The sequence below is a fragment of the Panulirus ornatus genome, chromosome 73, assembly GCF_036320965.1.
Source record: "Panulirus ornatus isolate Po-2019 chromosome 73, ASM3632096v1, whole genome shotgun sequence".
Lineage (NCBI taxonomy): Eukaryota > Metazoa > Arthropoda > Malacostraca > Decapoda > Palinuridae > Panulirus > Panulirus ornatus.
The window spans coordinates 4,131,066-4,157,848 of record NC_092296.1 but is presented as its reverse complement, the minus strand read 5'-3'; the positions used below and the strand labels follow the sequence as shown (position 1 = coordinate 4,157,848).

At 38.8% G+C, this 26,783-nt stretch overlaps 2 protein-coding genes across 8 annotated transcripts in view; one reads left to right on the top strand and one right to left on the bottom strand.

The window, feature by feature from the left end:
• Nucleotides 1-14,670, top strand: part of Ttc1 (Tetratricopeptide repeat domain 1) — a 33,698-nt gene extending 19,028 nt beyond the window's left edge. For 5 of the 6 annotated variants that reach the window (XM_071661125.1, XM_071661129.1, XM_071661128.1 and 2 more), the window contains exon 7: nucleotides 6,307-14,670. In XM_071661125.1, coding sequence (XP_071517226.1) covers nucleotides 6,307-6,437 — 131 coding nt within the window. In that variant the 3' untranslated portion in view covers nucleotides 6,438-14,670. Of the gene's footprint in view, nucleotides 1-6,045; nucleotides 6,088-6,306 lie in introns of all 6 variants that reach the window. The other variant, XM_071661130.1, reaches the window with a different exon arrangement.
• The window catches only part of Tudor-SN (Staphylococcal nuclease domain-containing protein 1), a 37,924-nt gene continuing 25,307 nt past the window's right edge, over nucleotides 14,167-26,783 (bottom strand). For both annotated transcript variants that reach the window (XM_071661114.1, XM_071661115.1), the window contains exons 15-16: nucleotides 18,023-18,226; nucleotides 14,167-15,387 (exon numbers count right to left, since the gene is read on the bottom strand). In XM_071661114.1, coding sequence (XP_071517215.1) covers nucleotides 15,277-15,387; nucleotides 18,023-18,226 — 315 coding nt within the window. In that variant the 3' untranslated portion in view covers nucleotides 14,167-15,276. The remainder of the gene's footprint in view (nucleotides 15,388-18,022; nucleotides 18,227-26,783) is intronic.

Here is a 26,783-nt window from a genome sequence, read left to right as displayed (position 1 = left end):
TGTGTGAGAAATACTAAGAGAAAAAGATGGATTTGTATGTGGCATTTATGGATGTGGAGATTCTTTATGGAAGGTCTTTAGAGTATAAGGTATTGGAGGTAAGCTGTTAGAAGCAGAGAAGTTTTTATCAAGGGTGTAAGGCATGTATACGAGTAGGAAGAGAGGAGAGTGATCAGTTCTTAGTGAAGGTTGGCCTGCAGCAGGGGTTGACAAAGAGAATATACGTGTCAGAGGTGAAGGGAACAAGGAGAAGCGGGAGACCAAATTGGAGCTGGAAGGTTGGAGTGAAAAAGATTTTGAGCGATTTGGGGCCCGAACATACAGGAGGGTGAGAAGCATGTAAGGAATAGAGTGAATTGGAATGCTGTGGTATACCAGGGTCGATTTGCTGTCATTGGACTGAACTAGGGTATGTGAAACATCTTAGGTAAACCATGGAAAGGTCTTTGAGGCCTAGATGTGGATAGGGGCTGTGGTTTTGATGCATTACTGCATTACACATTACAGCTATAGACTGAGTGTGAAAGAATGTGGTCTTTATTGTTTGTTTTACTGGTGCAACCTCACTGAAGTATGGGGCAACAATGCTGTTTCCTGTGGGGTAGGGTGATACCAAAAATGGATAGAAGGCAAGCAAGTATGAATATGTACATATGTATATGTCTGTGTATGTACTGTATGGGCATTTATGTATATGTGTAAATGACTGGATGGGTAATTCTTCATTCTTCAACTGTTTCTTGCCACTATATATATAAATATCTTTTTTCTTTCATACTATTCGCCATATTCCACATTAGCGAGGTAGCGTTAAGAACAGAGGACTGGGCCGTAGAAGGAATATCCTCACCTGACACCCTTCTCTGTTCCTTCTCTTGGAAAATTTAAAAAAAAAACGAGAGGGAAGGATTTCCAGCCCCCCTGCTCCCTTCCCTATTAGTCGCCTACTACGATATGCAGGGAATACGTGGGAAGTATTCTTTTTCCCCTATCCCCAGGGATATATATATATATATATATATATATATATATATATATATATATATATATATATATATATATATATTATCCCTGGGGATAGGGGAGAAAGAATACTTCCCACGTATTCCCTGCGTGTCGTAGAAGGCGACTAAAAGGGGAGGGAGCGGGTGGCTGGAAATCCTCCCCTCTTGTTTTTTTTTTTTTTAATTTTCCAAAAGAAGGAACAGAGAAGGGGGCCAGGTGAGGATTTTCCCTCTAAGGCCTAGTCCTCTGTTCTTAACGCTACCTTGCAAATGCGGGAAATGGCGAATCATATGAAAAGAAAAAAAAAAAATATATATATATATATATATATATATATATATATATATATATATATATATATATATATATATATATATATATATATATATATTATCCCTGGGGATAGGGGAGAAAGAATACTTCCCACGTATTCCCTGTGTGTCGTAGAAGGCGACTAAAAGGGGAGGGAGCGGGGGGCTGGAAATCCTCCCCTCTCAATTTTTTTTAGTTTTCCAAAAGAAAGAACAGAGAAGGGGGCCAGGTGAGGATATTCCCTCAGTGGCCCAGTTCTCTGTTCTTAACGCTACCTCGCTAACGCGGGAAATGGCGAATAGTTTGAAAAAAAAAAAAAAAAAATATATATATATATATATATATATATATATATATATATATATATATATATATATATATATATATATATATATATATATATTTTTTTTTTTTTTTTTTTGCCGGTCTCCCGCGTTTGCGAGGTATATATGTATATATATATATAATTGGTATACATGGGGTGTTCAGTGTTGTAAATGGAAATGGTGAAGAGCTTGTAGATTTATGTGCTGAAAAAGGACTGGTGATTGGGAATACCTGGTTTAAAAAGCGAGATATACATAAGTATACGTATATAAATAGGAGAGATGGTCAGAGAGCGTTATTGGACTACGTGTTAATTGACAGGCGTGCGAAAGAGAGACTTTTGGATGTAAATGTGCTGAGAGGTGTAACTGGAGGGATGTCTGATCATTATCTTGTGGAGGCTAAGGTGAAGATTTGTATGGGTTTTCAGAAAAGAAGAGTGAATGTTGAGGTGAAGAGGGTAGTGAGAGTAAGTGAGCTTGGGAAGGAGACTTGTGTGAGGAAGTAACAGGAGAGACTGAGTACAGAATGGAAAAAGGTGAGAACAATGGAAGTAAGGGGAGTGGGGGAGGAATGGGATGTATTTAGGGAATCAGTGATGGATTGCGCAAAAGATGCTTGTGGCATGAGAAGCGTGGGAGGTGGGTTGATTAGAAAGGGTAGTGAGTGGTGGGATGAAGAAGTAAGATTATTAGTGAAAGAGAAGAGAGAGGCATTTGGACAATTTTTGCAGGGAAAAAATGAAATTGAGTGGGAGAAGTATAAAAGAAAGAGACAGGAGGTCAAGAGAAAGGTGCAAGAGGTGAAAAAGAGGGCAAATGAGAGTTGGGGTGAGAGAGTATCATTAAATTTTAGGGAGAATAAAAAGATGTTCTGGAAGGAGGTAAATAAAGTGCGTAAGACAGGGGAGCAAATGGGAACTTCAGTGAAGGGCGCTAATGGGGAGGTGATAACAAGTAGTGGTGATGTGAGAAGGAGAAGGAGTGAGTATTTTGAAGGTTTGTTGAATGTGTTTGATGATAGAGTGGCAGATATAGGGTGTCTTGGTCGAGGTGGTGTGGAAAGTGAGAGGGTTGGGGAAAATGATTTGGTAAACAGAGAAGAGGTAGTAAAAGCTTTGCGGAAGATGAAAGCCGGCAAGGCAGCAGGTGTGGATGGTATTGCAGTGGAATTTATTAAAAAAGAGGGTGACTGTATTGTTGACTGGTTGGTAAGGTTATTTAATGTATGTATGACTCATGGCGAGGTGCCTGAGGATTGGCGGAATGCGTGCATAGTGCCATTGTACAAAGGCAAAGGGGATAAGAGTGAGTGCTTAAATTACAGAGGTATAAGTTTGTTGAGTATTCCTGGTAAATTATATGGGAGGGTATTGATTGAGAGGGTGAAGGCATGTACAGAGCATCAGATTGGGGAAGAGCAGTGTGGTTTTCAGAAGTGGTAGAGGATGTGTGGATCAGGTGTTTGCTTTGAAGAATGTATGTGAGAAATACTTAGAAAAGCAAATGGATTTGTATGTAGCATTTATGGATCTGGAGAAGGCATATGATAAGAGTTGATAGAGATGCTCTGTGGAAGGTATTAAGAATATATGGTGTGGGTGGCAAGTTGTTAGAAGCAGTGAAAAGTTTTTATCGAGGATGTAAGGCATGTGTACGTGTAGGAAGAGAGGAAAGTGATTGGTTCTCAGTGAATGTAGGTTTACGGCAGGGGTGTGTGATGTCTCCATGGTTGTTTAATTTGTTTATGGATGGGGATGTTAGGGAGGTGAATGCAAGAGTTTTGGAAAGAGGGGCAAGAATGAAGTCTGTTGTGGATGAGAGAGCTTGGGAAGTGAGTCAGTTGTTGTTCGCTGATGATACAGCGCTGGTGGCTAATTCATGTGAGAAACTGGAGAAGCTGGTGACTGAGTTTGGTAAAGTGTGTGAAAGAAGAAAGTTAAGAGTAAATGTGAATAAGAGCAAGGTTATTAGGTACAGTAGGGTTGAGGGTCAAGTCAATTGGGAGGTAAGTTTGAATGAAGAAAAACTGGAGGAAGTTAAGTGTTTTAGATATCTGGGAGTGGATCTGGCAGCGGATGGAACCATGGAAGCGGAAGTGAATCATAGGGTGGGGGAGGGGGCGAAAATCCTGGGAGCCTTGAAGAATGTGTGGAAGTCGAGAACATTATCTCGGAAAGCAAAAATGGGTATGTTTGAAGGAATAGGGGTTCCAACAATGTTGTATGGTTGCGAGGCATGGGCTATGGATAGAGTTGTGCGCAGGAGGGTGGATGTGCTGGAAATGAGATGTTTGAGGACAATGTGTGGTGTGAGGTGGTTTGATCGAGTAAGTAATGTAAGGGTAAAAGAGATGTGTGGAAATAAAAAGAGCGTGGTTGAGAGAGCAGAAGAGGGTGTTTTGAAATGGTTTGGGCACATGGAGGGAATGAGTGAGGAAAGATTGACCAAGAGGATATATGTGTCGGAGGTGGAGGGAACGAGGAGAAGTGGGAGACCAAATTGGAGGTGGAAAGATGGAGTGAAAAAGATTTTGAGTGATCGGGGCCTGAACATGCAGGAGGATGAAAGGTGTGCAAGGAATAGAGTGAATTGGAACGATGTGGTATACTGCGGTTGACGTGCTGTCAATGGATTGAACCAGGGCATGTGAAGCGTCTGGGGTAAACCATGGAAAGTTCTTTGGGGCCTGGATGTGGAAAGAGAGCTGTGGTTTCGGTGCATTATTAAATGACAGCTAGAGACTGAGTGTGAACAAATGTGGCCTTTGTTGTCTTTCCAAGCGCTACCTCACACACATGCGGGAGGAGGGGGCTTTTATTTCATGTGTGGCGGGGTGGCGATGGGAATGAATAAAGGCTGCCAGTATGAATTATGTACATGTGTATATATGTATATGTCTGTGTGTGTATATATATGTGTATACGTTGTGATGTATAGGTATGTATATTTGCATATGTGGACGTGTATGTATATACATGTGTATGTAGGTGGGTTGGGCCATTCTTTTGTCTGTTTCTTCCTTGCGCTACCTCACTAACGTGGGAGACAGCAACAAAGCAAAATAAATTAAAAAAAAAAAAATATATATATATATATGGTTTGAATTTTCAAGGTATCACTATGGCTTTTTTATTCCTGTAACTTCATTGGCAGAAAATATTCAAGTTAGCACAGTAGTTTCTGATTTTGGTTTTATCCTAAGTAACTGTTTTATGAAGGTAAAATAGTCTTGGATTATTGTGTTAAGTCTTTTGAATAACATCTGATAAAGTTGTTTTATTTTAGATTTTAAAATTTTTCATTTTGTATGATTGTATGTCAGCACAGTTTAACTGTTTCCCATTTAATCAAGGGTATCTTTACTACTTCATTTTGTCTTACTCTTCTTTGTGTATATATACCATAAAAGTTTATAGCTGTTGATATCAACTTTTAACAGCAGGCATGATATGAAAATCCCATCATGGGAGAACCTTTTGAATCCTAGATTAGCATTCAGAAGTAACAGATAAATCACAGAAATTCATATTACACTAGAACCTCTGTTATCTGTAATTATATACAACAAAATCTTCAAAACAATGTATCTTTTTCAATTTGAGTTGACAGTCCTACATTTTCAATTATGAAATTCAGAAAATTTAAAAGATATATGTTAAAATATTTCAAATTGGGTGTGCACTACACCACAGCGATTATTGTACTCACTGGACAATGGTCCCTTTCAAGCAATGTCAGCAAATTGCCTGACAGCTCCTCGAAGCCATCTACATCTCACACAAAGTGCAAGAGGAGCATTTTAAGCCTTGAAAAGTTGGACTTGTGTAAGAGGATGGCTGAGGCGAGTATTAAGTAGCATATATGAAGGATTTCAACAACAGCTTGATGACTTTATGATATCAAGCAGTAGAAGATGATTAGGCTTTTACTTATATATAGTAACATTTCCTCTATGAAATATTTTAAAATATTACAATTTCTGAATTATTATATTTAAAAAAAGAATTAAATGGCCGGAAATTTATGTGAAACAGCTGGTTTCCTCAAGCATTTCGGATTTTACTGTTTTACCCTTCTTATGGCCTGGTCCCATGCTAAGTGAGCTCCATGAGAGGATGTAAATGATAGTTTGACAGCTCAGATAACAGAGGAAGATTGGTAATAACATTTCTTTTTTCTGTTTGTTTTCCTGTTGTATTAATACTTCACATACAGGCATAATGATGGAAGTAAATAGCATGATTATGTTTAGAAATATTTTACATTTCCACGCTAAAATTCAGTGTGAGAGAAATTGGCTGTCAAGTGTGGGAAGGATCTGGAAAGAATTTTCTTTAAACTGAAAACTCTTTCATATTTCATAGTTTACTGTCTTAGTTGTGTATTTACTCTTTTGCAGTACTCATGGTGTAGTGTGTAAAAGAAGTGTACATCATGGAGGGTGAGTTATAAGTGTTTAAAGGTGTATACAGGGTTGATCTTAGCACTAATTGAATCCTAGCATTTCATGAGCAAAAAAAGAGCAGTGCATATTTTTCTCTAAATATAAGGGTTTAGCATTAAGGACAGAAGTAGACTGGGGACTTTTTTTTTAATGTTTGTAAAATGTTGCTTTGTGATTTAATTCTTAATTAAACTTGCACTGATTTTTTTTTCACAGGGAAATTGAAGGATCTTGGTAACATGTTTCTGCGACCTTTTGGACTGTCAACAGCAAACTTCGAACTTAAACAAGATCCCAGTTCAGGAGGCTATAACATCAACTTTAACCAAAATCCTCCTAATAGCTAGTAGTGTGCATCTTTATAGTATATAGCTACAATAAGATTAAACCATTTTATAATTAAAAGCTATAGCTTTCCATATTTATGTGATTATATTCTGTATAATGATTTTTCTTATGTGAATGGGTAACTGAAACTTAATAGTTTCTATGCTTTCATCATGTCTGCTCAGTTTGAATGGAGTTTTAGTGGGTCTGATATGATACTAAACAGTTAGTTAAAGTATAAGTAAAAACTGTAATTTGGAGATCAGATGTTTAGACTTGATGCAAGATGAACTGAGAGACTGTATGCACTAGACCCACTTTATGGAATTTAAATAAAGGTACAAGAAGTTACTGAAAATTTAGTTGAAGAAATGATTGCCATTCCCTTTTAGGGCTTCAGGACCAGCCTTTGTTGTGATGCTTTAAAAACAGTAACACTGTTGCCTGCTGCTTATGTGTTTAAAACATACAGCTGATCCAGTGTGAATGACCGATGCACAGTGCTGGACCCAGTAGGTACTTTATGAATATTTCCATTGTCTGCACCTGACAAAAAGCTAGAGATGATGTTACCAATCTGTCCTAATGAAGAGCAGACATGCGAATTTTTATCTTTTTATCTTAAAGTTATTGCACAAGTTGGTGACTACAACCAGGTTAAGTTTTCTGGGATAGAATTATGGCATGTGTTCTCCAGGTAGTGATAGACCTTTCTTTTACAGTAAGATAGATTTTGAGTTGAAAAAAATGTAAGAAAGTAAAAAATACCTCAGTCTGTTAAAGGAAAGAAAGCAGCAGAAGTGGAATTAGTCAGTCCTCGAGATACAGCATTTGTTCAATACCTCAGATATAGTAGCCTGTCAGTTGGTATATGACAAAGCTGTAAGAGTGACTTAACTCTATGTCTTCTGGTTTGCCTTATGTGGATGAGATGCCTCTGGCAGTTGACTACGAGTGTGCCTTACAAGATCTGGGGCATTAAAGATCCTAGGTTTGGTAAATTAAATTTTTTCAACTTGCTCAGAGGGCATCAATTATTTGCTGCCTAGGCAGTAAAGAAAATATATTACAAATGGTGTATATAGATTTTATATCTTTTTCTTTAATTTTATAACCCCTGGACCCTTTTATTGGGCTCCTGCAGCTTCAAGGCTGCTCTGCAGTTGGTACTAGGGAAAGGATGGACTGTCTACATTAACTGTGTTTTCAGTCAAATTATTCCATAAATCCACTTTAAAAGTACTTATTTACTTATTTTTTCGCACAGTTCGCTTAATTTTGTAGCACGTGTTCTGGTGGATCTCTCCCAGCATCTCTTAAGAACTTTTGCTGTTTAGCCTTACCCTGTAACTTATCTTTCCTAATTTTGGTACCATTTATGTTACCATCTTGTGGACCCTTTCTGTTAGTGGCTTGCTTTGCTGCTTTAGGTGTGGTGACCTAACTTGTGAAGCATATTCTAGTTTTGCTTCTTTGAAGGATAAGAACAGCTTTCTGTGAACACACCCCCTTGACCCAGCCACTACAGGAAGATGGGGATTAGTATACCGATGTGAAGTAGTCATGCATACTCGGGTAGAATTGGAGAGTCTGAGGGCAAAATCTGTCCACTTTTATGAAAAATGATGTAATAAAAAGAAATTAAGAGTATCATTATTTTTGTTTTAGTGTAATGGATGTTTACCTGGTAAAGGTTATAAATATTCAAGAACTTGTTAAAAAAGGGGAGGCCTAGTCGACGAGCATTCACGTTTGACCATTAATAAGCACATAAAAGGATCAGCAGATTAGAAATGGTATTTTTCCTTGACCCTTTTGAGCACATTTGGTTACAAGGAAAAGCATAAAATTGTATTTTATTTTATACATGTTTACCCTGTTGTATCTCCCACCATAGGAATAAACGAAGTGGCCTCACTTCCACACACTCACTTTCCAGGAGTTGTGTATAAGTACTGAATCCGCAGCCTACCCTTAACAGATAGCTCCATGGCTTACTTTGACCACTGTATATGCCTTGGTTCAGCCCAATAACTGCATGTTGCCTCCATATACCACACTAATCTAGTTCATTCATTCTATAATGACAAAAAAAGATTAGTGATCTTTTACCTCATCATAGGGTTCACATCACCACCCTGTCCATACATTTCTCCCAAGACCACAAATGGTGGGGAAACAGTGCTTAGGTGTAAAATATGAACATTTGAGAAAAGGTAGCAAGTGATGAATAAGAAATTAAACTTGCAATAGAAATAGAAAATGAGGTGTATTGTATGGTTGGGATCTGCAGGTTGTTGGTACAAATGATTGGAAGTAGAAATTAGGGCAGGAGAAAGGTACAAGAGCTAAAGAAAAAAATGTTTTGAAAGGAAGCGAGTGTGTACAAAACAAGAGGATAAAGTGAGGTGATTGCCAGATGAGGACATAGTAACAAAGATAGGTGAATAGAAAATGTGTTAAGTGGATGGAGAGCTCAGTGAAAGTTTTGGGTGTGAGGTATGACTGTCATGTCACTGTTGGCTTTTCAGTATAGGATCAGCAGAGTAAAAATGGTATTTTTCCTTGACCCTTTTGAGCACATATTTGGTTACTAGGAAAAGCATAAAATTGTATTTTATCGAATTGGAACGATGTGGTATACCAAGGTCGACGTGCTGTCAATGGATTGAACCAGGGCATGTGAAGCGTCTGGGGTAAACCATGGAAAGTTCTGTGGGGCCTGGATGTGGAAAGGGAGCTGTGGTTTCGGTGTATTATTACATGACAGCTAAAGACCGAGTGTGAACGAATGGGGCCTTTGTTGTCTTCCTAGCGCTACCTCACGCACATGAGGGGGAGGGGGCTGTTATTTCATTTGTGGCGGGGTGGCGATGGGAATGAATAGAGGCAGACAGTATGAATTATGTACATATGTGTGTATATATGTATATGTCTGTGTGTGTATATATATGTATACGTTGAGATGTACAGGTATGTATATTTGCGTGTGTGGACGTGTATGTATATACATGTGTATGTGGGTGGGTTGGGCCATTCTTTGGTCTGTTTCCTTACGCTACCTCGCTAACATGGGAGACAGTGACAAAGCAAAACAAATAAATAAATATTTTTTTTTTTATTTATATATATGGATGGAGTGATGAGAGGAAATGAAAACTAGGGAAAAGGGGTGGAGAGATAGTAGCAAGCCTGTTTGCAGGTGATACTGTGTTGTTTGTGGAGAGTGGAGTTGCAGAAGGTTTTGTGTGTTTTATCTGTATAAGTGGAAGAGATTGAAGGCAAATGCAACTAAAAGTCATGGTATTTAAAAGGAAACTAGAGTGAGAGTACAGATTTTGTAAAACCATGTAGAGTTGGAGAAAGTGTACTAAATTGTGCTGTGGATATGGGAGAAAAAGTTGGAAGAAGTGAGGGAATTTAAGTATCAGGGAGCTGTCTTGGGTATGTGTGGTGATATGGAAGGACAGATAGGAGACAGCAGTACAGGGTAGAAGAGTAATTGGGACCCATAATAGAATAATGAAGAGTAGAGGTATAAGTACGGAAGTGAAGAGAGGATTAAGGGACAGGAAAGTTCTCCCAAACCTGACCTATGCAGCTGAAACCTGGATGTGGAATGAGGCACAGAAATCAAGAATCAAGGCATGTGGAAATGAGCCATTTGAGAAGTGCATGTTGTGTGACTCAATGGAATGAAGAAAGAAATGAAAGGGTGTATGAGAGATGTGGTATGGCAAGGAATGCAAAGGGAATGAATTGTGGAGTGGTAGAATAGGTAAAACGTAATACTTTGAGGCGGTTTGGGCATGTGGAAAGGATGCAAGATTGGGAGTTTACAAGGAGAATAAATGATAGTACGATTGTGACATTGGCAAATAGGGTGCAAAAAATACTGGAGGCAGAGAAACAGGAAGAATGTGTGAAATGATGTATGCAAGGGAGGCATGTAAGGACAGGGATAAGTGGACACTTTTGCAAAGGCCACCCCTTGATTGGAAGTTCCCAGAGGGAATGAGTGTCAGAGATAGATTTTGAAGGACTGCTGAATTTGCTTTATATCTGTAACTCTGATACCTGTTCCCTTTGGAACTCCCTCAAGGGGTTGGCCATGGTAAAAGTCTCCATAACTGTTGAACTCTCAGTGCTGCTTCTTAGCCATTAGTGTCTGACCCTCACCAGCTCATTGGCAAAGGTCAACTATAGTGCAGTGTTTTCAGAGGCTCCTACCTAAATGTTTCTACCTACTACTACTGCCTAAAGCTCCTGTCTAACATTCCTACCTACTTCTAGTTATTGCTTCTACAATTTTGCCAAAATGCAGGGCTAGTGCAAAGATCGCACCATAGGAAAAATCATAGTCATATGTCAATAGATATTATATCTATTAAGTTCTGTAAATTTACACTTAATCGATGTGCAACATGATATACCCAATGTAAATGAAAATGGTTAGCAGCATATAAGCTGTATGCTGAAAAAGGATTGTTGCTTGGGAATACCTGGTTTAAAGAGAGATGCATACTTCAGTATACGTGGGTGAGTGGAGTTGTGGGTCAACAGGCATTATTGGATTATGTACTACTTGGCAGCCATGCAATACGACTTGGCTGTGTATGTGCAAAGAAGGCCTGATGGGAATGATTTCTTGGTGGGGGCAACTGTGAAAATCTATCGTGGCTTTAGGAAGAGGAAATGACTTGGGTGTAAAGAGGGTGGTGAAAGTGAATGAACTTGGAAAAGAGGTTTGTGGATGGAGATGTCGAGAGATTGGAAGAAGAGTGGCATAGGGTGAGAGTAAGTGAAGTTTGGACAGTGTAAAAAGTATTCGGTATTTAGGAAAGAGGTGAAAAAGAGGGCAAATGAGAGTTGGGGTGAGAGAGTATCATTAAATTTTAGGGAGAATAAAAAGATGTTCTGGAAGGAGGTAAATAAAGTGCGTAAGACAAAGGAGCAAATGGGAACTTCAGTGAAGGGCGCAAATGGGGAGGTGATAACAAGTAGTGGTGATGTGAGAAGGAGATGGAGTGAGTATTTTGAAGGTTTGTTAAATGTGTTTGATGATAGAGTGGCAGATATAGGGTGTTTTGGTCGAGGTGGTGTGCAAAGTGAGAAGGTTAGGGAAAATGATTTGGTAAACAGAGAAGAGGTAGTAAAAGCTTTGCGGAAGATGAAAGCCGGCAAGGCAGCAGGTTTGGATGGTATTGCAGTGGAATTTATTAAAAAAGCGGGGGTGACTGTATTATTGACTGGTTGGTAAGGTTATTTAATGTATGTATGACTCATGGTGAGGTGCCTGAGGATTGGCAGAATGCGTGCATAGTGCCATTGTACAAAGGCAAAGGGGATAAGAGTGAGTGCTCAAATTACAGAGGTATAAGTTTGTTGAGTATTCCTGGTAAATTATATGGAAGGGTATTGATTGAGAGGGTGAAGGCATGTACAGAGCATCAGATTGGGGAAGAGCAGTGTGGTTTCAGAAGTGGTAGAGGATGTGTGGATCAGGTGTTTGCTTTAAAAAATGTATGTGAGAAATACTTAGAAAAGCATATGGATTTGTATGTAGCATTTATGGATCTGGAGAAAGCATATGATAGAGTTGATAGAGATGCTCTGTGGAAGGTATTAAGAATATATGGTGTGGGAGGCAAGTTGTTAGAAGCAGTGAAAAGTTTTTATCGAGGATGTATGGCATGTGTACGTGTAGGAAGAGAGGAAAGTGATTGGTTCTCAGTGATTGTAGGTTTGCAGCAGGGGTGTGTGATGTCTCCATGGTTGTTTAATTTGTTTATGGATGGGGTTGTTAGGGAGGTAAATGCAAGAGTTTTGGAAAGAGGGGCAAGTATGAAGTCTGTTGGGGATGAGAGAGCTTGGGAAGTGAGTCAGTTGTTGTTCGCTGATGATACAGCGCTGGTGGCTGATTCATGTGAGAAACTGCAGAAGCTGGTGACTGAGTTTGGTAAAGTGTGTGAAAGAAGAAAGTTAAGAGTAAATGTGAATAAGAGCAAGGTAATTAGGTACAGTAGGGTTGAGGGTCAAGTCAGTTGGGAGGTAAGTCTGAATGGAGCAAAACAGGAGGAAGTAAAGTGTTTTAGATATCTGGGAGTGGATCTGGCAGCAGATGGAACCATGGAAGCAGAAGTGGATCATAGGGTGGGGGAGGGGGCGAAAATCCTGGGAGCCTTGAAGAATGTGTGGAAGTCGAGAACATTATCTCGGAAAGCAAAAATGGGTATGTTTGAAGGAATAGTGGTTCCAACAATGTTGTATGGTTGCGAGGCGTGGGCTATGGATAGAGTTGTGCGCAGGAGGATGGATGTGCTGGAAATGAGATGTTTGAGGACAATGTGTGGTGTGAGGTGGTTTGATCGAGTAAGTAACGTAAGGGTAAGAGATGTGTGGAAATAAAAAGAGCGTGGTTGAGAGAGCAGAAGAGGGTGTTTTGAAATGGTTTGGGCACATGGAGAGAATGAGTGAGGAAAGATTGACCAAGAGGATATATGTGTCGGAGGTGGAGGGAACGAGGAGAAGTGGGAGACCAAATTGGAGGTGGAAAGATGGAGTGAAAAAGATTTTGTGTGATCGGGGCCTGAACATGCAGGAGGATGAAAGGAGGGCAAGGAATAGAGTGGATTGGATTGATGTGGTGTACCGCGGTTGATGTGCTGTCAGTGGATTGAATCAGGGCATGTGAAGCGTCTGGGGTAAACCATGGAAAGCTGTGTAGGTATGCATATTTGCGTGTGTGGACGTATGTATATACATGTGTATGGGGGTGGGTTGGGCCATTTCTTTCGTCTGTTTCCTTGCGCTACCTCGCAAACGTGGGAGACAAAAAAAAAAAAAGGAAAGAAGGAACAGAGAAGGGGGCCAGGTGAGGATATTCCCTCAAAAGCCCAGTCCTCTGTTCGTAACGCTACCTCGCTAACGTGGGAAATGGCGAATAGTTTGAAAGAAAAAGAAAGATTTCTTACATGTGTCTGTGTTATGCAGAGGTTGATATGTGAGCATTTGAAAAGGGGTAAATCTGGTGGGATGAGAAAGTAAAGTTGCTTGTGGAAGAGAAGAGAGGTGTATGGGCACTAATTGCAAGGAAGAAGTATACGCGATTGGGAGATGTACATGAGAAAGCATTCTGAGATTGAGAGGAGTGTACAAAAGATAAGAAAGAGGTCATATGAAAGATGGCATAAAAATATTAGCAAATTAAATTGAGAACTAAATGTTTTCACGGGAGGTGAAGAGTAAATGGTAACATCAATGAAGGGAACTAATGAGGAAGTGGTAACAGTCTATAAAAGATACCAGTATTATGTAGATAGTACTGTTCCCTGCAATACACCTAATAGGATATCTGTCAGACACAGTTCCATAACTATTAGAAACTCCTCGAGCTATTTTTCTTTGCTACTTTTTCCTGTAGAATCATGTATTTCACTTAGTCAAATGCCTTAGCAAGTGCTTTTTTGTAAGCATGGAAGTTTGTATTTTGAAGCTTCAGACACTGAAGATGTTACAAAACAAACATAGGTGGTTAAAAAGGTTGAAGTGATGGTTTGGAGGCCATTTGCACCTAAGCCACCCCATTGAACTGAATGATGATAATTGACTAAAAGAAAGTGGTTTGTCCATGCACATTGCTAAAGCATTTGTTTTAAAATTCAACCAAAAATATTTTATCAACAGTGCTGGAAATATGAAGTATGTACTATCTCCTATAATGAAACACCTTGGTTATTAAAAGGCACCTTATATATTAGAAGACATTTATATTGATTTCAAAGTCACCCATGGTGTCCCTTCCTTCTAACCTTAAAACAACTGGATTTAAATAACAACAATTTCAAAAAATAAACTTCTGAATCATATAAATCCTGTAGAAGTCACTGGACATAGACAAAAACTGTAGACAATGATAAGTGATGCAATACTATAGTAATAACTTTCATATGTACATCTTCAAACATAGAAGAATATTGGTACCCATTAATTTGCGTATAATCTCTGGGAAATATATATTAATTACAACTTTCTAGTCACAATTTACGACTAAAAATGTCTTAGACGATGCTTACATAGCATGAGAGTTTAAGTATATTCTGTATTTTGAAATGTATATAGTTTCATACATTGCAGTCATTGTAAATGCTTCAAAAAAATTACAAAATAAAAGTAAAAAAATTATACTGAACTCTACTGGATGGAGAGCTCGTAACACAATACAAAGAGTTTCAGAAAAAGACCTCTGTATTTTTAAGAAACAACAGTTAATGAAAGTTTCATTACATTTCAAGTCACACCTTCAGCCTGATTTAACACTACCAGTTTAGGGGCTGAGGAGACACCAAGCAAACTCGGAAAGCTACTGGGCTATGACACACCTTGAGGAAACAAAACTGGTACCTCACAAAAGAGCCAAAGAGCTGTTAAGAAAAAAAAATGGGGTTTTAACATTTATGCTCAAAATGTTCACAAAACAGAGCACTGTCAGCCATTCAACTATAAACAGCATGTAATACCAAAAATAAAAAATAAAAACGGAAAAGTGAGTGTATGGCAACAGAGAAAGTTCATGACAACCAACAGACACTGTATTTGTATGTAGTTACTTGTAGTTTCTGTTCATGTAGTGTCACATGTGATGGTGCTTTTCTTTGGACTGCAACTACATGCAGAAAATGATCACATGAATGCTTAAGTCCTCACATATATGGATTTTTATAACTACCATCCATTGACACATTTCACTTTCCGAATTTATATCCCCATACAGCACACTATCCTCAATTCACATTATAGCCATTTGCTTCATTTACGAAGTATTATCTGCATTAATAATAACACATATAGCAGCACTGTTTACCGCTCCATGCCAAATTCATGGGCGTCATCATCAGTAACATCACCGTACTGCCAGACATTAAGGTGCTTCCCTTTGGCTTCTTCCTGGGCAGTGCGGTACTCATTTACCTGAAGGGGAAAAGATTTCTATTGAAAGAGACAAAAAAAAAGTACATAGCCAATCACAATAAGCCAGCTCTAATTTTTTTTTTTTGTTCCTACTAAGTCATCCACACAATCTCTTATAATCATATTTACTTCACCTCTGCAATTTTGTGTCTGCACCACTCATCACATTACTACACATAAGAGAAGCTCTGAGCCTTCATCTTTACTTGCCCTACTGTACAATGTTTTTTAGTATATTGCAAGTAAATGCCACCTGTATGCTTGTTGAATATACTTATGCACTGACAAGCTTTATTTACTCCTTTTTACAATATACACTCTCAATATCTCTAGCTCAATAAAATGTACACTTGTCTGTAACACAAATGCGAACCAATACTTCTGAAGCATCCACATCTAAACATTTAAAATGAAGTGCTCCACACTCAAAAAACTTACACTGACAAATCAATGATGAATACATCATCATAGTCTTCGAAAATTCAGAAAAAGTCCATTTATTCATCAATTTTTTTCTTTCTTTCTTGATTGCAGTTTCCTGCATTAATGAGGCAGTACCAGGAACAGATGAAAAAAAAGGCCTCATTCACTCGCATCCATTCTCTAGCAGTCATTTGTATTACATTGGAAACAATCTCCTATCCATTGTTCTCTCATCTGTTTCTAGCTTTCTATAACTCTGATGCCTATTCCCTCCTGGAACTCCCATCAAGGGGATGGCCATGACAAGTCTCCACTTATTTTTTACCTGCTTCATATGCCCTGATTCAGTCCACTGACAGTATGTTGCTCCACATATACTGGTACAATTCACTCTACCCCAATCACACCTTTCACCCTACTTATTCAGGCCTAAAGAATACAAAACCTTGTTCACTCCATACTTCCATCTCCAATTTGGCCTCCCCATTTTCTCATACCCTCCACACATATATCCTCCTCTCTGTCATCCTTTCCTCATTCATTCTCTCCATTTCAGCAAACCCTCTTCAGCTCTCTCAACCATACTTTTTATTACCACACGTCTCTCACCCTACATTTTTTTTAATCAATCCTATTCAACACATACTGTCCTGAAACATTTTACTTCTAATACCTTTACCCTCTTATGCACAAGCTCATGCCTTGCATCCATACAACACCATTGACACGACTATAACTTCAAACATAACCATTTTTGCCCCCTCTCAGGCACTGACCCTTTCTCTACATTCCTCAATGCTCCCAGGAACCCTACCCTCTCACCTACCCATGACTCACCTAAGTTTACATGGTTCCACTTGCTGCCATGTCTACTTTTAGGTATCTGAAACATTTCACTTAATGTTTTCTCCATTCAAACTCACACCCCAAATATTCTGTTAATTTATAGTGCTTAAGCTAACATCCCTGCTCTTATTCACATTCACTCTCAACTTTCCCCCTTCACACTCTCCTAGACTGAGTACTTTCTCAAATGAAGCCCACACTCGCATCTATGCCTGTTATGGCTGCTGCCTGTTATGGCCGCTGCATTGTCAAAATGCCCCTCTTTGCCATCACCAACAATGAATTGCTTTTCACACCCTCATCAATACATCCTGGCCCTTATTGCTTTTTAAACAATGCGCAAGATGTTTCCCATACTCTTTGTAAGTGTGGTGGCTTGGAAGCTGGCCAAAGCACATCACACAGTATCCACTATCTTCTGCTAAGCATAAATACATCATCTCTCTTACTCAGCATCCAGTGTTTTAGTGTATATAATACAATTATCACTGGCAAATATGTAAAAAAGAAAAAAGAATAAATAAAGTAAAAAAAAAATAGTATGCCATAATGGCATCACAAAATATACCAACTTATAAACATTTACAGGTGCATAAGCATTGGTGACAAATGCCTGGTTCATCTTGGTTTTAGAGGTAGGCACTTGAGTTTGCCAGTGTGTTTAAAGTACATTATCTATCTCTCCCTTTTTCCCCCCCTAATTCAATACTGGTCAGCATATTTCTAAAAGCTTGATACAAATTCTAGTTTTGTAAATCATATTTCTATACTTACACATTCAATGCCCACCAACTTTGGCTTCAAGAACCAATTGGAAACTAAAATATTTCATGTGGTTATGCCACTCCAAGGGGTCTACCTTCCAAATCATAGTATTAGACTCCCATAAAGCTTAGCTAGTCACTGATACGAAACTAAAAACCTTTCACGGACCATGGTTACTATACTTACATTCAATGCCCACCAACTTTGGCTTCAAGAACCAATTGGAAACTAAAATATTTCATGTGGTTATGCCACTCCAAGGGGTCTACCTTCCAAATCATAGTATTAGACTCCCATAAAGCTTAGCTAGTCACTCATACGAAACTAAAAACCTTTCACGGACCATGGTTACTCTACTATTACTATAACTAGCAAGAACCCCATCTACATCTTAAAGAATCTACCTTATGAGTTGGCTCTCAGTTTCACAACTGTAATGAAAAGTACCTAAAGAACAAACAAACATGAAGCATTAATTTATTACATTCATACATAACATGTATGCACCTACATGAACACTGTTGTATGCACCCATCAATTCTAGCAGGGGCGTAAAAGCTAAAAAATTAAATTCGACTACTGAAACAGATTCTAGACTTACCAAAGACTGCAGTCTTTTTTCTTTGCGTTCATCCACAAGCATCAAACCCTGTGAGAGAAGTGTACGGGATACATCTGCTTTGGTATCAGCCCGTTGAATAGATACATAATCCAGACCTCCATTACGGTATTCTCGATTGACCAAGACTTCTCGTTCCATTGTTTCACTCTTAAGTAATGTGATTGCATCTTCTATGTAGTCTTCCTGCATGGGGAAAAAAATACCATCATCAACATCCCTCCCTGTTTTAAATTTAGTTCACAGTGATCTAAAGCAAAACTAAAGTCACATTAGTTAAATCGTCTCACTGCAAACTAACCATAATATATAGTGCTTCATTTACCTTGCCTAACTGAAAGAAAACAAAATTATATAACTTTGTAAAATAATCTTCCATGCATGGAATGTAATATTCCAGCTAGCAGCACCATCTTGCTTCTTCAAACATGGAATGGTTCTTAAAAGCTATTTTGGTTTTCCCTTTCCCATGTGGATTAACCAGAAATTGTCAAGTCTTAAGTTGCTTCCTTGCTGCTTCAGCCCCAGTACTCTTGAGAGGGCATATAATGTTTCTTTCAAGCTGCATTGTATTCTCCTTGAGGGAGGGATGGTTGTACAATACTAACGGAATCTCTTTGGAGTTAACACTTATCCTTTGCCAATTAGCTGCATCAACTTTGCTATATTATCACTTCAGTGCCTATGTACAAAAGCTCATTCAAGCCAAGTGAAAAAGACATGCAGAGAAAATGAAAAAAAGGCTAATCAAAGCTACAACTATCTTGCTTTGTTATCAACCATTCAAATTCTATAATTATCTAGGTGAACTGCAAGATTGGAGAGAAGAATACGTGTCTTCATGTATGTGCTCCTCAAAGTAGGGAAACAAAAATATGTACAAAGAGAATTCTGATACAACAAAAACTATCATGGCAAGTGAATATAAAATTAAGAGGAAACTGAGTGTACCAGGCTTAAATACAAAAGGTGAATTTCTGAGACTTGTGTGCAGAGATATAGACCTGGCCACTAGTGATGACATCATTTTTGGACAACTGGATACTGATAGCAAAGAGTGGAGAGAAATTACAGGTAGGGGTGGATGAGCTTTATATGGCACATAAAATAAGAAAGTTCAGGTTTAATGTTGGCAAGAGGAAGGTGCTACATGGTAGTTTACAGAAGGATTAACTTCCTCCTCATTAATAGCAAGGATGAGATTTGTTTAAGGCAGGGCCAGTGCATATTGTTTACCAGGAAGGGTTAACTAGTAGACATTGCACTGCCAAAAAAAAAAAAAAAAAAAAAAAGTAAACAAGCTGTATGGGTGGGGATCTGTTAGATGAGGTAAAGAATTTAGTAATTGGGTTGTACATGCAAACATGCACAATGGACGGAGGGGGGAAAAAAAGGCCTGTCCAAGAGCAGAAGATGCCTGGATATTTGACGAGTGGGGAACATGGATAACTCAATTCTGCCAACCTTAATAAATGGGAATCAAATATGGATAGTAAATAGGGCACTGAGTTCTATGATTCTGGCTACTAAAACAAGACAGGGTAAGATCTGAGGTTTGTGTGAAGACAAAAGAAAAAGAAGGATGGCTTTCCTGTTGTGGGAATGTTAAAGAAAGCAAGGAGGTAAGTTCAAGGATGATGTAGGTTTAGATATGAAAGCAAACCACAAGAGATGAGCGACTTAATGTGAGCAGCATTTCCTCACTATGGTTTTAGATATCTCTAAAAGATAGCCAAAATATATAATTATTTATAAGTAATTTCAATTTTTAGTTATCTTTTTTCATGCTAAAGAGCACTGGATAACTTATGCTCTTGCACTTACAAATCCCACAAAAATGATCATTCCTCATTATTGAGGTGTTAAGTTTTCTAAATCATGACCAACTTCACTGAAAATTTTCTGTAAGCCTCTTTACTGTTTGCAGTTCGATATTTTCGAAAATTCGTAGATCTACGGACAGCTTTCCACTCTATCAGATAGTCTACTTTAATCCAAAAAAATATTACGTACTTCACGACCCAACAGTTTTACAGTTGCATCTCATTTTCCCAAGATAAAAAACAATAAAAAGTGGTACTCGTAAGAAAAAATCAAGATATAAAGTTTTAATGGCGAGTAATGATGATGAAGTACCTAAATGAATTGCATTTGATAATGTGAATTCAGGCAGAAAAATAATTCAGTTGCAAACATTCAAATGCTGATAAGCAAGTGAGTGTTTACATTAGCGAGCAACTGTACCAAGTGTGATCCGTGCTTTCTCTGCAATGCTTCCCAAGTACCCAGCTGACACCCCTCCAGGGACCTCAACCGGTGTGGTTGCAACTCCTTCCTGCAGTGGAGTAAAAAAGCGGGAGATTACCGTGTTGTCAAAGAAGCAAAAGTTGGAAATCGTCAAGCCCAGTGAGAAGGGCAACCTTGCCAGAGTGTTATTATCCGAGTTTGATGCTTTCCGTAATGTTGTGTATGACCTGCATACCTCCAAGGAGAATAGTTACAAAAGTAACATGTATGATGGGAGCAAGCATAAGAACATGCGCAAGGCAAACATTAAAGCCCTAGATCATTTCGTGATCCAGTAGTTTAAAAACTTTTATCTAAACAGAGCAATGACACAATTACTGTACTGCAGTGTATGTAGTTTATAAATTTTTGTCATTTTAGAGCAAGCCTTTAATTTCCTCCATTTAAACATGAACTTCTCGACTCTGACATTTAAACGCAAACTTTAAAAGCCCATCAATTATGCATGAAATTTCAAGTCCATCAAAGTAATCTCCCTTAAGGGATGACTTATGGTGTCAGATACACTGAACAAATTATATCATTTACTTTTCTGTATTTTAAGATAATCATCTTCTGAATCCCTTTTGTGATATCAATGATGAAAGTCATGTGCTTACCATCGCTGAATTTATATTAAACGATACGCATCAATGTTATACACATTCTCTGCAAATATTTTCAAAAACTTGAACAGATACAGTTGATAGATAAGAAAGCTGAAACTTCTACAAAGATTTTCATCAAACACAAAGGTCCCTTGCTTAGTAAAGTTTGGCCAATCACAGTTTTGAGTATACATACTTAGGCTAATGTATACCATTTTACCAAACACTTAATCAGTTTCAAGTATCCCAGGTTTTCCATGCCATCATTAGATTTTCATCCATGTACTGGGTAAGTGAAAAGTGACCATGAGCTGCTAGTGGCACAACCCAGCAGATCAACATATCTAGGAAGTGGCAGAGGAAGTGTTATAACCAGTATGCATTGCTAGGGCAACTGTTGAGATGGCCTTTTGTGGCATAGCTGGGTGAGTTGTGTTCTTACAGTTCACCTTGATAAGAACTAAGTTCTTATGGTTTCCTTCTCTTATGGTTTCCTTCAACAACTACGAGGCAATTACTGAACTGGTTCACATGCTCTGTAGAAGGTCTTCAGAGTATATGATGTGGGAGGTAAGCTGCCAGAAGTAGTGAGATGTTTGTACAAGTAGGAAGAGAGGAATGTTTGGCTCCCATAGGTCAGTCTGCAGCAGGGTTGTGTGATGTCCCCATGGTTGTTTAATTTGTTTATGGATGGGGTGGTTAGAGAGAAATGCAAGAGTTTAGAAGAGAGGGGTGAGTATACATTCCGTTGTAGATGAGAGGACCTGGTAAACGAGTCTGTTGTTTGCCAATGATGCAGCACTAGTGGCTGATTCGAGTGAGACACTGCAGAAGTAGGTGACCTGAGTCTGGAAAAGTGTGTGAAAGGAGAAAGTTGAGAGTACATCTGAATAAAAGCAAGGTTATTAGGTTCAGCAGGGTTGAGGGACAAGTTAGTAGGAATGCGAGTTTAAATGGATAAAAACTTGAGGAAGAAGTGTTTTAGATATCTGAGAATGGACTAAGCAGTGAATGGAACCATGGAAATGGAAGCAAGTCATAGGGTGGGGGAGGGGGCAAAGGTTCTGGGAGTGATGAAGAAAGTGTGGAAAAAGAAATTGTTATCAAAAAGCAAAAATGGGTTTGTTTGAAGGAAGAGGGGTTCTAACAATATTACATGGTTGCGAGGCATGAACTATAGACTGGGTTGTATGGAGGATGGTGAATGAGTTGGAAATGAAGTGTTTGAGGACAATATGTGAGATGAGGTGGTTTGATCATGTAAGTAATGTAAGGGTAAGAGAGAGGTGTGGTAATAAAAAGAGTATGGTTGAGAGAGCAGAAAAGGGTGTGTTGAAATTGTTTGGACATATCGAGAGAATGAGTAAGGAAAGGTTGACAAAGAGGATATATGTGTCAAAGGTGGAGGGAACAAGGAGAAGCAGGAGACCAAGTTGGAGATGGAAATATATAATGAAAAAGATTTTTGAGTAATTGGAGCCTGAACATGCAGGAGGGTGAGAGGTGTGCAAGCGAACTAGAACAATGTGGAATACTGGGGTCAACATGCTGTCAATGGATTGAACCAGGGCATGTGAAACCTCTGGGGTAAACCATGGAAAGGTCTGTGGGGCCTAGATGTGGACAGGGAGCTGTGGTTTTGGCGCATTACACATAACATGACACCGAGTGTAAACGAATGTGGCTTATTTTGTCTGTATTCCTGGTGCTACCTCACTGATGTAGGGGGTGGCAATGCAGTTTCCTGCTGGGTGGGGCAACACAGAGAATGGATGAAGGCAATTGAGTAGGAATATGTACATATGTATATACGTATATGGCTGTGTATAGCCCTATGTGTATGTATGTGTGTATATGTTGATATTATATGTATGTGTGTGAGCATGTGTATATGTATGTGTATGTGCGTGTATGTATATATGTGTGTTTAAGAGTGGGCGGGACTTTCTTCATGTTTCCTGGCACTACCTAGCTGACAGGAAACAGCGATAAAGTATAATCAATAAATATAATAAATAATCTGTTTCTCTTTACATATGTCTGAAGGAAATGGCAATCAAGTATAATGAATAAATATAATAAATAATCTGTTTCTCTTTACATATGTCTGAATTTTTGATGGAGTCTTTCTGTCTGTTTGTAGCTGCCTATTTCTACCTTTGTATGCTGTACAAAGAGGGAGTCAAGCTAGATTTGTAGGCTCAGTCTCTTGGCCTTTGCTGTTATACAACTTTTTTACCCCATTTTTCCTAAATGCCTTAGTATTACTATTTATGATTTTGGCATTCGCATTGTTTTCCCCTCACAAACTGAGAAAATACTGTGTGATCCACGAGTGACAAAAGTGAAAAAGAAATGAATGAAGTTTGATGAGCAAAGCAAGTGAAAAAGAAAAGAATGAAGTTTGATGAGCAAAGCAAGTGAAAAAGAAAAGAATGAGGTTTGATGAGCTAAGCAAGTGTTTTGGCAGTCTTGTTGCATAGGATAAAATCTTTGTGCCAAAGGCATCATTCATGAATGTAAGGTTGGGTGATAAAGCAAAAGAAGGTATATATAGGGCAGAGGTGATGGTATCCCTGATGTAAATTTTTTTTTTTTTTTTTTTTTTTTACTTTGTCGCTGTCTCCCGCGTTTGCGAGGTAGCGCAAGGAAACAGACAAAAGAAATGGCCCAACCCCCCCCCCCATACACATGTATATACATACGTCCACACACGCAAATATACATACCTACACAGCTTTCCATGGTTTACCCCAGACGCTTCACATGCCTTGATTCAATCCACTGACATCACGTCAACCCCGGTATACCACATCGCTCCAATCCACTCTATTCCTTGCCCTCCTTTCACCCTCCTGCATGTTCAGGCCCCGATCACACAAAATCTTTTTCACTCCATCTTTCCACCTCCAATTTGGTCTCCCTCTTCTCCTTGCTCCCTCCACCTCCGACACATATATCCTCTTGGTCAATCTTTCCTCACTCATCCTCTCCATGTGCCCAAACCACTTCAAAACACCCTCTTCTGCTCTCTCAACCACGCTCTTTTTATTTCCACACATCTCTCTTACCCTTACGTTACTCACTCGATCAAACCACCTCACACCACACATTGTCCTCAAACATCTCATTTCCAGCACATCCATCCTCCTGCACACAACTCTATCCATAGCCCACGCCTCGCAACCATACAACATTGTTGGAACCACCATTCCTTCAAACATACCCATTTTTGCTTTCCGAGATAATGTTCTCGACTTCCACACATTCTTCAAGGCCCCCAGAATTTTCGCCCCCTCCCCCACCCTATGATCCACTTTCGCTTCCATGGTTCCATCCGCTGCCAGATCCACTCCCAGATATCTAAAACACTTCACTTCCTCCAGTTTTTCTCCATTCAAACTCACCTCCCAATTGACTTGACCCTCAACCCTACTGTACCTAATAACCTTGCTCTTATTCACATTTACTCTTAACTTTCTTCTTCCACACACTTTACCAAACTCAGTCACCAGCTTCTGCAGTTTCTCACATGAATCAGCCACCAGCGCTGTATCATCAGCGAACAACAACTGACTCACTTCCCAAGCTCTCTCATCCCCAACAGACTTCATACTTGCCCCTCTTTCCAAAACTCTTGCATTTACCTCCCTAACAACCCCATCCATAAACAAATTAAACAACCATGGAGACATCACACACCCCTGCCGCAAACCTACATTCACTGAGAACCAATCACTTTCCTCTCTTCCTACACGTACACATGCCTTACATCCTCGATAAAAACTTTTCACTGCTTCTAACAACTTTCCTCCCACACCATATATTCTTAATACCTTCCACAGAGCATCTCTATCAACTCTATCATATGCCTTCTCCAGATCCATAAATGCTACATACAAATCCATTTGCTTTTCTAAGTATTTCTCACATACATTCTTCAAAGCAAATACCTGATCCACACATCCTCTACCACTTCTGAAACCACACTGCTCTTCCCCAATCTGATGCTCTGTACATGCCTTCACCCTCTCAATCAATACCCTCCCATATAATTTACCAGGAATACTCAACAAACTTATACCTCTGTAAATCAATTATATACAGTATGCCTTAGAGATGTGAAATGTAAATTGGGACAACCAACTTGATGGGATGCAAAAGAGCTCATCAATAAGCATCTTCATTTCAAGTTATACAACAAAAGGTGGCAAAAACATGAACTCATAAGTATAAATATGCATGCACAAGCATACACATTGAGGATAGAAAAAGTCTTCCTCTACTTCATAAAGGCATATTGAAAAGAAACTACAATCACCTATACCATCCCATACTTGCCCCCTCCTCTTCCACCATTTTTTGCCGTCCCCTCTGCCAACACTACCACCAAACAATGCATCTTCCACAAGCAATGTCAATTTTCCAAACGAAGTGATGCTTTGTTTGCCTGTTATTTTCCCCACTTCTAAAGGTAGCAGGGATGGTGGAAGAGGTGATGGCAAATGGTTACGTCTGTACAATTATCCCAGGAACAATTTTTAAGAACAAGTGTTACCCAAGACCTTTCTAAAGGCTTCTGCGGCCCCAGGCTGTGCTACATCCAGTGGCAGGGAAATGTATTCTCCTTTGGACTGATATGCTCTTTGACAAGACTATACTCCAATGATACAATCTTGTCAAAGGTGACTTTTCACTCAAGGTACAAACTTTTGAAGGTGGGGCCCAAAAACTCCTGGCAAAGGAATTGGCTAGGGTGACAGCACACACGGTGTACAATTTATGATAAAATCTTTAATCTACTTCCTCCACATGTGAAGTTTTTAGTTAAGTAATGATGATTTTCTCTCTGTATTCAGACTCTCCCACAATAAGCAGGAGCCCAGCATCTATTAGTTTTGCCAGTAACATGGAAACTATTAGTCTTAACATAAAACTGGATGTGCTACTTTCTTATTATCGGATGAAGTCCTGTTCATGAAGCACTTTATTTGCCATACAATTAGCTTTAATCTATTCAACTAACACACCCTGTATTGTACTGTACACAATGAAATGTGTCCAGAAACACTGAGGATGATCAAGGCCCATTTTCTGTTGTAAACATGCATCAAAATCAAAAAGTTTTTCAACTTATATACAAATATAACATTTACATAAAAAACTATTCATGAATCTGAATTCATATGAACAATCAAGGCAACTCCTTACAAGCTTTTCCTCACCTTTAGCTTTAAGCTATGAAGACATTCCCATTTCAAACAATACCCTGACTCTCCTAACAACTTTTGCTAGAACATGGAAAATCTATGTCAATGTAAAATTGGATGCACTAATATGATGAATGGATGAAGTCCTGTCAATAAGGCACTATTTTCCATCTGACAAGAAACATCAATGTGTTCCAAGTAACACACAGATCAACATTCTTTACTTTTTTCATTCACACTTGTTTAAAGTCTGTTTAACATTACCTGCATTAGCAAGGTAATGCCAGGAACATAAGAAAAACCATATTCATTCACATCCATTCTCGAGCTGTCAAGCACATTCTGTACTTTAAAAGTGAAAAAAAGTCCTAACATATTAAGATTAAAAACTACTTTCTACTGTAAACATACATCAAAATGCTTGAATATCTGAGGTTCATTCGAGTGCAAACACTGTAGTATTCCCATTGACTTTGTCCATGCATCCAGATTTAATATAAACAAATATGGTGTGTCAATTATCCGATGCTCTCATCTACAAATTTTCAAAGTGATGGCTCAACTTTGAAAACAGCTCCAAGCTTTTTTTGCAAAAAATGCATCCAAAGTTCACCCTGTAGCTGAGAATAGAAGGTGGCT